Source organism: Phodopus roborovskii, unplaced genomic scaffold, assembly GCF_943737965.1.
Source record: "Phodopus roborovskii unplaced genomic scaffold, PHOROB, whole genome shotgun sequence".
In the NCBI taxonomy this organism is placed as follows: domain Eukaryota; kingdom Metazoa; phylum Chordata; class Mammalia; order Rodentia; family Cricetidae; genus Phodopus; species Phodopus roborovskii.
The window spans coordinates 16,201,897-16,214,137 of NW_026125052.1; the positions used below are offsets into that span (position 1 = coordinate 16,201,897).

General features: G+C 42.1%; 1 protein-coding gene across 8 annotated transcripts in view; it reads left to right on the forward strand.

Moving 5' to 3' along the window:
- Window positions 1-388: 388 nt before the first annotated feature.
- The window catches only part of Atp6v0a1 (ATPase H+ transporting V0 subunit a1), a 55,647-nt gene continuing 43,794 nt past the window's right edge, over window positions 389-12,241 (forward strand). For all 8 annotated transcript variants that reach the window (XM_051177083.1, XM_051177101.1, XM_051177114.1 and 5 more), the window contains exons 1-3: window positions 389-544; window positions 2,367-2,526; window positions 11,191-11,269. In XM_051177083.1, coding sequence (XP_051033040.1) covers window positions 2,410-2,526; window positions 11,191-11,269 — 196 coding nt within the window. In that variant the 5' untranslated portion in view covers window positions 389-544; window positions 2,367-2,409. The remainder of the gene's footprint in view (window positions 545-2,366; window positions 2,527-11,190; window positions 11,270-12,241) is intronic.

The following is a 12,241-nucleotide window of genomic DNA, read 5'->3' on the forward strand; positions in this document are numbered from 1 at the left end:
TTTCCAGGGTCTAAGAATGACAAAGGGTGTGTGTGTGTGTGTGTGTGTGTGTGTGTGTGTGTGTGTGTGTGTGTAAAAGCTCTGAAGGCCCCTGCAGCTCTGGCATCATTCTACAATGTTCATTTCTCTCATGCTGCTTTCTTCAAGAAAAAGTGAATTGCTTCCCTGGAAAATACAGATGGCAAGTAACCTTGCTCCAAGGACAACAGATAGAAATGGTTCTGACGGGCTCAGCAGTCAAACACTTTAAAAAGTCACACGCCCAGCAATGACGATTCCAAACACTCCGGGTTAGAAATCACAACGCCGGAACAAAGATGGCGTCAGCACACCAAGACTCGCCCGAGCCCCCAGGACTCCGCACTGCGGCAGCCGGGGAGAGGCAGCATCCCATTGGTCGACTGAGATGAAGTCATCCTGGGGGCGGGACTCGGCGGTGGCGTGGAGGCGGAGCCTGGCTTGCGTACGCTCCTCGGAACTTGCTCTGCCTGAGCCGGGGGCTTTGCTGCGGCGGCTGCGGTCGCGGCGGCGGTGCGGGCCAGAGGTGAGTGAGGGTTGTGGAAAGAGCGCGTCCCGGTGCGGCCTTCAAGGGGACATTGGGGCGCACTCCGAAACCTCGATTGTCAGAAGAATTAGCAGGGGTCTTAGGTCTCTCAGGAAAATACGGGTGGGGGCCTCATCCCCCTGTTCAGATACCCTTCCTGTGGGCAGAGGAACTGGAGGGCCACTGCCCCGGGAGGACCCGTGAGGGGCGGCGACAGGATCGAGGAGATAGGATAAGCAGAGGGATCTGAGGGAATTTCCTAAAGGGTCTTAGAATCTGGGGGCTTCTCCCTTACGGGAGACAGGTTGTGCTTAGTCCAGAGAATTTCTGCTTTCTCACTGTGCAGTCCAGAAACGAAGCAGATGAACGACAATTGCTCCCTGCTAGGAAGGGGAGATTGGAAAACTGGAGCGAGATAGAGTCCTTCAGGGAGGATGTTGGGTTTGGATCCCCCCTTTTGCAGAATTATTCTTTGTTCATGTTTCATTTCGCGACCCCCGGAAACTGTTCTTCCAAATTCGTTTTGTGTTTGGTTTCAATGTGTGTATAGAGATAGAGAGGCCTGTAATCACGAAGGAACAGGAGGAGGGTGGCAACTTATTTGATGTTGTCATCTCTGGCACCTCCTGGTCTATGCCTATCAGACATGATTTCGTTTATTTTGAGGTTGTGGTATCCTAGTTCAAGGTGGAGAGAGACTGGTAATAGCTCTTGTGGGTGATTCAGATGTTCACAGTCTTAAGTCAACCCACATAATCTCTTGAGAAATCCTTGCTTTAGCAGAGTGTGTTGTTTTGCTGTCCAATGCAGGAAGGATTTGTTGTTCGGGTCCTCAAAATGTCTTCCTGCCTTCCCGAAGAGCAAATCTTCTCTGAAATGTCAGTCTCACCTACCAATCAGTATGGAATTTGCACGACCTTACGACATTAAAAGCAACATAATGTATGCTCTGCTGGCATTAGATTTTGCAGACCGTGCTGTACCTGAGCTGAATTTGAGCTTATCGAGAATGAAATAATTGCAATTTCAGTACCACTGATAGCGCCAGTTGCTGACCTGAAACGGAAGTCTTCGTGGCTTACAAGGGGAGATGACAATTGCTTTGAGGATGGTGGGGATGGGAAGTAAAGAACTTCAGAAGGCTTTTCGCCTGGCTTGTTAAAAGTGATTTATCATTACCAACGTGTTCCTGTCATGCCTGAGTTGAAACTGAGCTGAACATGGTGGGCTCTATTGTCTTTTTACAATGATTTTATATATTGGGATTCCTTAGAAGAAGAATGGTGTTTTCCTAGGAGTTTGTAAGCTTGATCCCTTTACCCATAGGTCTTTTTTTTTATAGTACTTGGGATTTTGAATATTGGAAGTGGGCATTGTCAGTCGACACATCTTTTATGCAAAGTCTCTTGTTTTCTGCTCACAAACAAAACAAACCCAAAATGAAACAACAAAGAGGATCAAGAGGATCTCTTTTAGCAACAAAACTGTGTCAAGTGTGAAAAAAATAAAGGGTAACAACAAAAAACCCTAAGATTGTTGGTATATTCCAGTAATCTCAGCACTAAGGAGGTGGAGGTAGGAGAATCAGGAGTTCAAGGCCAGCCTCTACTATATGTTGAGTTTGAGACCAGCAGAGGTTATATAAACAAAATAAATCCAAATCCCCAGATACTGTGAATGTCACTGTATGATAGGACAGAGCTTTTTGGAGTTCCCAGTTTGTGTCCTTAATCAGCATATATTCCATCGTATTGTGTCGCCCAAAATACTACCTTGGTCCTAGAGGTTGACTCAAGCCATGTCATTTTCTTTCTTGCCTCAGATTGGAGTGAACCACAGATACTTACTGACTACTCTCTGCCAACATGGGGGAACTTTTCCGGAGCGAGGAGATGACCCTAGCCCAGCTATTTCTACAGTCAGAAGCCGCTTACTGTTGCGTCAGTGAATTAGGAGAACTCGGAAAGGTTCAGTTTCGTGATGTAAGTGGAAGCCAGACTGCTTTTTGATCACCATCAAACTGTTTCGTTTGTTATGTTTAACTGTTTTGTCCTGAGTCTTTTGCCTCTTATTTACAAAGTAATATGTCACTGGCTTAATACTGAAAAGTTTCAAGTTGTCTTTTATCTTTCTAGAGGTAGAAATGGTTTCAGCCAACCCTTCTATGGTTTTTGCTAATTCTTCCTTGGTCAGTCAACCTTAGCTGGGCATGGTGCTAGCACTTGGGAGGCTGAGGCAATGAGGTGGTGAGCCTGAGCTACAGAGTGAGACCTTGTATAGGAGGAGAAGGCAACAACAACAGAAAACTTAAATCAAAAACAAACTGAGCAAGATGGATGGCAAAGGGTCTGAGATCCCTGCTCTTCAGAGGGATAGGGGTATTATGAATTCAAGGTTATCCTTGGTTATATAATATGTTTAGGCCAGCCTGAGCTACATGAGACTTGTCTGGGGGAAAAAAAAAAGAAAAAGGAAAACTATTTTAAGTACTGTCAGGTAGTTGTTAGGAATGCTGGCAGAGGATACGACACTAATCTTTTTTTTACTTTATTTGGGTCCCCTTAACATCAAAACTGTAGTTTTTCCTTGCAGTGGGATCAAAAAGAAAGTTTTTAAACAAAAATCTGAGACAGCTATATACATGAATAAAACATATCATATGTAAGTAAGCATACACCAGTAATTCACTGTTTTGGATACTTGGAAAGGATCTCAAAACAAAAAGGACAGTCTAAGTTTCTTTCTTTCTTTTTTTTAATCTGCTCTGGGAATTTATAATTTGAGCAAGAAGTTAGTATTTAGGCATCTCTACCGGGCTGCCTTTGGAGTTTGGACAGGATACGCCCTCAGCTGCTGCCACTAAGAGCACCACCTGTGCACATTCACTGTGTTCCCTTTTAAAAGGCCCTGCCCACCTCCCATCCCCCTCTTTCTTTCTCCCCTCTTTCTGTCCATCTGTTTGTTCCTTTCTCTCTCTCTGACTCTCTTTTCTCTCTCCCGCTGCTCTGTCCCCAGAGGCTGGTCTCCCCCTTCCCTTTCCCTTTTTTTTTTTACAATCCCTTTCTCTTAATAAAAAACCTTCCCCTTTTTAAAAATTACCACAGTGCACACAGATGAAAGGTGTGGGTAGTCAGGAGGGTCCCTGACTCAGCTCCTGCGCTCTCAGTAATCCAGGCACTTTTCATAGCATTCATAATGGGCATGATTCCACACTTATCAATGGGAATGGTTGGCTAAAGTCCCTCCACAATGATCTAAGCCCCATGAGGACAAGAGCCTTCTCTGTTTTTACTCATAATTCTCATAATTATATCTTTAGAGCCTATACAGGTTTTTGTTGTTGTTATTGTTGTTTTGTTTGTTTGTTTTTTCATGGTTGGTATGAGTAAGTGAATTAAATCAGAGTGATCAGAAATGGGTAGGATTAATAAAGGTCCTGGAGTTGGTGAGCTGCCAAGAAGTTCTGGCACTCCTGTGCACACATTGTACCCTCTGTGTAGTCAATAGACTTGGCTTAAAAAAAAAGTCAGACATGATAATTCACATCTCAAATCCCCCAAGTAGTGCTTGGGAGGCATCGGCAAGAGGATAACCATGAATTTGAAGCCAACATTGTCTACACAGTGAGTTCTAGGCCAGCCAGGGCTACATGGTTATTGTGACTAAGAGGTTATTGTTGTAACAGCTTAGCTGATAAAGTACTTGCCACATAGAAGCCTTCACTGCCTCCCTAGCTCTAAAAAGTTGGCTGTGGTGGCATATGTGTGTGATTCTAGCACAAGGGAAACAGAGACATGTGGATCCCCGGAGTTTGCTAGCCAGACAGCCCAGTCTTATTAGTAAACCCCAGGTCCTACTGAGAGATCCTAGCTCAAAAGGCAAAAACAAAAGAAAAGAACAATCAAACAAACCATGGTAGGTGGCTCCTGAGGGTCCACTGAGTATCACATACATCTTGAACATCTTAGATGTTGTGACATCAAAATGTGTTATGCCCCTTTGGTTCTGTCATGTCTCCATTGTATCAATAGGCCTGTGCCTAGATAAAGAAATATACCAATCTTACTGGTGTAAAGATGAGATCTTGTTTTAATCTGCATTTTCTGTATGTACAGTTAGTATCGTTTTGTGTGTCTGTGGACTGGGGCTTTCCTCTGCCTTGAACTGTGTGTTCCTTCATCTGACTGTATCTGTTAGTGGAACTCCTTGACTTTTGCTTATTTATTGACTTGTGAGGTTTGTACAAGTTTCCCATGTATGCTAGATGCTGCTGTTTTTCCTTTCTCCTCTCTCTTGCTCCTCCTACCTCCCACCAGCTTCCCCCTTCCACTTCTTTTTGTGACAAGGCCTTGCTTTGTAGTATGGTTTTCAAGACAAGGTTTCTCTGTGTAGCCCTGGCTGTCCTGGAACTCCTTCTATAGACCAGGCTGGCATTGAACTCACAGAGATCTGCCTGCCTCTGCCTCCCGAGTGCCAAGATTAAAGGCGTGCGCCACCAACTCCCAGCTTCCACCTTAGTTTTTAAGACAGGGTTTCCTCACTGAACCTACAGCCTGGCTGGCTTTTTTATGTGCATTTTAGGAGGTTGAACTCAGGTCTTAATGTTTCCATGGCAGGTGCTTTACTGACTGAGCCATGTCCTCAGCCTTGCTCTAATATTAAACATAAATTTGATCACTCAATTAAGTTGTTATTGCTTAGGTTTCTCCATTGTAAAAGTATCTTATCCCCTGTGTAATTAAAAAGTAATCTGGGGTGATACTTTTGAAAGCTGTGTAACTATCTTGTTTCCCAGAACTGTTTTACTCAGTAGTTTTTAAAAATATTTATTATTATTATTATTATTATTATTATTATTATTATTATTATTATTTTGACATAGGGTTTCACTATGTAGCCCTGGCTATGCTAGAACTCCCTATCTACACCAGGCTGGCCTTGAACTCACAGAGATCTGACTGCCTCTACCTCCTGAGTGTTGGGATTAAAGGCATACACCACTATACCCAGCTTACTTATTACTTTTTTAATCTTTAAAAATTTATTTATGTTATTTTGATTTTTGAGACAGGGCTTCTCTGTGTAACAGCCCTGGCGTCCTGGAACTCACTCTGTAGACCAGGTTGGCTTCAAACTTACAGAGACTGACCTTCCTCTGCCTCCCAAGTGCTAGGAATAAAGGCAGCCCAGCTTAAAGTTTATATTTGATTATGTATACTTGTATGTGTTTGTATGGGGGATGTACATGTGAGTGCAGGCGCTTGAGGAGTCCAGATTCCCTTTGGAACTGTAGTTACAGACAGTTATTGGATTGCTGGGAATTGAACTTCTGTCCTCTGGAAAAGCAACAAGCGTTTTTAATGCTGAGCCTAGGTTTCAATGTAGAAAAATATTTTTTTTCTTTCCTTTATAACTTGTGTTCTTTTGTATGCATCTTGATTTCTTAACCTTTCAGTACTTGGGAGGCAAAAGCAGAAGGCTGTTGAGCTCAGGGCTATCCTGGGCTATATAGCAAGCTGCACTGTTGCCTCTTTTAACTGCTGTGAGTGAGTGGGACAGGGCAGTGAACCCCTATAATCCTACTTGGGAGGAGGAGACTGGAGGATTAGAAGTTCAAGGTCATCCACAGCTACATACTGAGTTCAAGGCTATCTTGGCTGTATATTAGACCTTGTCTTAAACATTTCAACTAAGGGGCTGGAGAGAGGTTAAGAGGACTTACTGTTTTTTTTGGGGGGAGGGAGCTGAATTTAATTTCCAGCACCCACATCAGGCTTTCCTGCTCCTATTATTACTTTTGAGAAAGGCACTATCATACCATTTATTTATTTATTTATTTATTTATTTATTTATTCATTCATTCATCCATTCATTCATTTATTCACTAGTGTATTTATGTGTTTATTTCTTCTTGGTGCTGGAAATTGAACCTAGGTCCTCATGTGTATTAGGCAAGTGCTCTGCCTATGAGCTACACTCCCAACCCTTTTTATTTTGAGACAGGGTTATCGCGGTTAAATAAGGATCAGGATAAACAAATAGGCTGAATAGATGTTTATTCAGGGGGAAATAACTTACAACCTAGACAGATGAACACCAGGAAATTCCACCCGATGCTCTCCTGTCCGAGTCTCGCCAGCAAGAGCTTTTCCCGGCTCTCTCTCCGACCTCCTTCCACAGGTCACTTCTGCCCATGGCTCCACCCCCCAATGGGCATGGTCAGTGCCACAGAAGGACTATCTCACTACAATTCCCCTTTTAGTCTAAAGAAAAGATTTAGGCTTAATACAAAACTATATACAAAACAGTGAATAACAAGTGTGCTCTAAGAAAAGGAAAATCGAGAACAAAATGACCTACATATCTAGTCCTAGGGTGAAGGCATAACGGAGTTTACAATAGAGTTGTCCTAAGCTGGAAAACGTAAGTCTAGTACCTAATATATCTAACTAGGAAGAGAGAATAATAGTTGTGATAGTTTAATCTTCAACCTCATCAAGACCTGAGAAGGAAAATAACGATACTAGAGTAGACAGGAAGTGCGGATGGACAATTTCCAAAAGGTGCAGCAAGGACAGAAACAGCAAGCTGGATAGTCACCCAAGGTCTCATAGCAACATTGGTACACCCAGTTTTGGCAAAGGCCAAGAGAACTTGACAGGCCACAACAACAGCAGGGAGGTAGAATGGCTGTCTTACCCTGACTTGGCAAGGTCCAGCAGTCTTCTATATTTGTCTCCTGCAAGCACATAGGACTGCATGTCCAAATCAGTGGTCAAGGTGGGGGCAATTCTTTGCCCAATAGGCCATTAGCTGAGGCGAGAATGAACTCCAGCAGGAGCAACAACAGTGTCCAATATATTTTCGGGAAAGTGCACGGTGCTGTCAGGAGCAACAGTGTCTCATGTCAATGGAGTACTAATATTAAAACATTTAAATGCCATGTTCTGCATGTCTATGAAGTGATTGAAGATTAAGCATCTATATCTGACTAATCTCATAGGTACAGGAAACATGAGTGAAGATAATCTGTAATACTCAGGAACTTAGCTAAAAAACTGATTAAAACTTCCCTGAGTAAAGCAGGAACAAATACTTAAACAATATAACTATATACATATACATACATATAAATCCCTAAAATAGAGGTAGAGTAGAAATGTCAAAACAAGAGGTAGAACTATAAAGGGCAGCATGATAAATATCCCAAATTGTATCAATATATAAAATGTCTTGAATACAAGAAAAGTATACATACATAGAATATGGTAAAAAATAATGTGCATAAAACATTGTAAGTGGAAAGATTTCACACAATATAACAAAATATAAACTTAATTTTACATAGCTTACCACATATAAGAATACATAACAATGTAAGCTGTAAAATACTATCTCATTCTTACTCAAATTCACAAGAAAATAGGCTAATCTACCTATATCCCATCTAAACCATACCTTTCCCAACCATTCCCTATTCCTGTCTAAAAGATAAACCCAAGTGTAAGCATCACCTTCCATACCCAACCCTAAATAACTAAAACCAACCCAAAGACGATGACTATTATCCCAAAATTCCAAGGGTAGGGAAAGGGGGTGTCGTTATCTTAAGGTTATTTCCTGCTGAAATGGGATGATTGCTCCATGGGATTCTGTAGGAAGAAAATTTTTAGCAACCAAATTTCTCAACAGAACTGGCTGTGACATATGTAGCTAGTCACTGTGTGGCAGGAAATGCTTTATTGGAGTTCTATTTGAAATTTTTATTCGTGGGCTGGAGAGATGATTCAGTGGTTATAGAACTTGCTGTTCTTCCAGAGGAGCCAACTTTGGTTCCCAGTTTCACATCACTCCAGTTATGTGGAATCAGACCATTTCATCTTTGTGGGCGTGTGCGCACACACGGTATTCCTGAAGTCAGCAAGATGGCTTAGATGTCGAGTCTAACAAGATGGGTTTGATCCCTGGAACCCACTTCTGCAGTCTCTCACATCCACATATGCACTGCAGCAAACATGCACCCATACCTACATGACTACACACACATATACACAAAGAAGTAAATCAATAAATATAAAAAACAAAACGTACCCCTCGTAGCTCGAACGTTTACTGTCTGGTCAGCAAGTTGCCATTTCCTCCCTACCTCCTGTCTATCTGAAAATTTGTGAACTTTGACCTATACCTTCCTCCACCCACCACACCTCCTTTCTGTCTCCTTTTCTGGTAGCCATTTCAATATGTCTATGAATTCAGCTGTCTAAAATTCTACATGTAGGAGGCTGGAGAGATGGCTCTGAGGTTAAGAACACTGGCTGCTCTTCCAGAGGGCCCAGGTTCGCTCTCAGCACCCACAAGGCACCCTTCTGCACACACTCCATCTCTAATTCAGGTTCCAGAGGATCTGACACCCTCTTTTGGCTTCTGAAGGCACCTTGTATGCACATTGTGCAGAGAATATATGTAGACACAGCATCCATCTATACTCATAAAAATTTTTAAAGAAAAAAATTTTAATAGCAAAATGAAATTCTACATGTTGTAATTGTTTTTTACTCTTTGGGGGCCTACCACCCAGCTCCCAAATAAATTCACAGAGACTTATTTATACTTATGAATGCCTGGCCTTAGCTTGACTTGTTTCTAGCCAGCTTTTCTAACTTAAATTACCCTATTTTTCTTTAATATGTCCCCCCTCCCTGGGCTTTTTACCTTTCTTTATTCTTACTCTGAAGCTGGGCCTTGGCACCCTCCTCTCCTCCTTTTCTCACTCCTCTCTACTTCTTAGATTTCTCTTCCTATTATTCTTTCTGCATGCCAGCCCTGCCTAAACTTTCTCCTGCCTAGTTACAGGCCATTCAGCTCTTTATTAGATCAATCAGGTGTTTTAGGCAGGCAAAGTAACACAGCTTTATAGAGTTAAACAAATGTAACACATCTTTTCATCATTAAACAAATATTCCACAGCATAAACAAATGTAACACATCTTCACCTAATATTCCACAACAACATGTAGGTAAGATGCAATGTGCTTGGTGTATTTCACCTTCCACATTTTCTTCATTCATTGGTGCATCTCTTGGTAGGTATACATTAGCTATTGGAAGTGGCCCTGCATATTCATTTTAGTTCCTTTGTGTACCCTGAAGTGGAATTCTGGATTGTATGGCAGTTCTACCCACTCGTTGCTGGGACTGCACCAAAGTGTCTGTGCATGCTAAATCCCCACCTCTTGGTAGATCTTTTCTGTACTGTTCCAAGACAAGGTTTCCTGGCTGTCCTGGAACTAGCTCTGTAGACCAGGCTGGCCTCAAACTCACAGAGATCTGCCTGCCTCTGCCTCGGAGTGCTGGGATTAAAGGTGTGGGAGTAAAAGGCATGCACCACTACCACCTGGCAGTAGGTTTTTTGTTTTAGGACTTTTGGTTTTGTTTTGTTTTTATTTTTTTCAGGAACTACCTTGTTTTCCATATAACTGTACTAACTTATATTTCTTTCAACAATAAACCAGAGTTCTCTTTTGCCGACATCCTCATCAATTCATACCTCTCATCTTTTCAGAGGTCTTTCTATGTCCAGGCTGGCCTATAGCTTGCTTTGCTCTCCAGACTGTCTTTGAACTTCTAATCCCCCTGCTTCTATAGAGTTGGAATCACTACATATATGGCCAAGCCTCACTCCCATCTTTTTCATGAAAGCCATTCTAACAGGTGCGAAGTGATACTTCTTATGGTATGGCTTTAGTGAGTTAATAAAATCAGACTATCCCCAGAAGGTGAAAACCGGGGCAGAACAGACATTTGCCGTCTGTCCCCTCTGCTCGGGAAGAAACAGAGAGGATGACCAGGCAGAGCACCTATGACATGTCTGCCTGAGGTGGGTGGGAAGGAAGGGAGCTCCCAACTTTGGCTGATTTGACTCCATCCCAGCTGTGTTGCAGCATGGAAGGAGGCTTTTAGCTTCAGCTTGTGTGGCTGGCACAAAGCCCTATATATGGATCAGTAGACAATTTTGGTTCAAGTTGCATTATACACTGGCACAAAATTGAGATTCCATGTATGGGATGTGTTGCCAGGCGGTGGTGGCACATACTTTTAATCCCAGCACTCGGGAGACAGAGGCAGGTGAATCTCAGTGAGTTCTACATATCAAGTTCCAGGACAGCCAGAACTGTTGCACATAAACTCTGCCTTGAAAAAATAGCTAACTAAAAAACAAGCAAATAAATAAATAAATAAAACAGGATGTTGTGGACAGATTTTTCTTCTTGGTCCACCAACTTACAAAAAAAAATGACACAGACATAATTATTAATTATGAAAGCTTGGCCTTAGCTTAGTCTTGTTCCTAACTAGTTCTTATAACTTAAATGAGCCCATATCTTTTAATCTGTGTTCTTTTATATGGTTTGGTTACCTTTACTCTATACTGCCCCTCCTGCTTCCTCTGCATCTCACTGCATCTCACTCCTTCCCAGAGCTCTCTGTCCCCAGAAGTTCCACCTAACCTCTTCCAGCCTACCTAATGGCCATCCAGCTCTTTATTAAACCAGTCACAGTGATATATCTTCAAACAGTGTAAAGGAATATTCCACAAGATGTAGACTCAGTGTTTGAAATTTGCTATTATGTTCTTGTTTTTTCAGTTAAATCCAGATGTGAATGTTTTCCAGAGGAAATTTGTGAATGAAGTTAGAAGATGTGAAGAAATGGATCGAAAGCTTCGTATGTACAATTTGGTTTTATATGACATTCCTGTAGTGAATGATTTGTCTTAGAGTCATTAGCCCTCTCAGTAAAGGAATAAAACAATAGAAAGGGAAGTGGGCCAGGGAGATGGCCGACCAGGTGAAAGCCCTTGCCATGCAAGCCTGAAGATCTGGGTGCAATCCTCCAGACTTGTGTAAAAAGTCAGATATGGCTACCAGTAGGATTCTAGTGCCTATCCAGTCTGTTGTCCCTTTGCAGTGTATTCAATAAGCAACAATAAATAAATAAACAGAACCAGATGTGATGGTGTACATCTGAACCCTCAGCATTCCTGTAGTGAGGTGGGAGAGAGGCTTGTAGGCCCGCTAGCCCAGAGTACATGGGCAGCTGAGGTAAGAACAAGCCCCCGCCTCAACAGGGTGGAAGGCAAGAACCAACTCCCAAAGTTGTCCTCTGACCGCCACATGAACACCCACACTCACACATACATATACACACATGCAGTGCACAAAATAAACTTCTTAAAAGGTTTGACAAAGGAGAAGGGAAAAAAAATCTTTAACCATGACATTAAGATTAACTTTTTGTATTCAAATGGATTTTATGGGAAATCTTGTTCAAACAACAAACTGAAAACACTGTGATTATTTTTTTATTAGATTTACTTTTTCTTTTACTCTTTGACACTTTGTAACTCAGACTAACCTGGAACTCTTTGTAGCTATCCCAGGCAGTAATCCTCCCGCCATGGCTTTTGGAGTATTGTGGTTACCAGTATATGCCACTATGCTTAGATTCTCATGGGTTTTTAATAGCAGAACCATATTATAGAACTCAAAAGATAGGACCCAGAATACTATCAAATTTAGATGTCAGCTGAGCTGTCTTTTCATCTGAGCAGTTTATGAAAAATGGAATATTCACTAAGGAGTGGTGGCATGCACCTTTAATCCCAGCACTCAGAGGCAGACAATCCTGTGAGTTCCA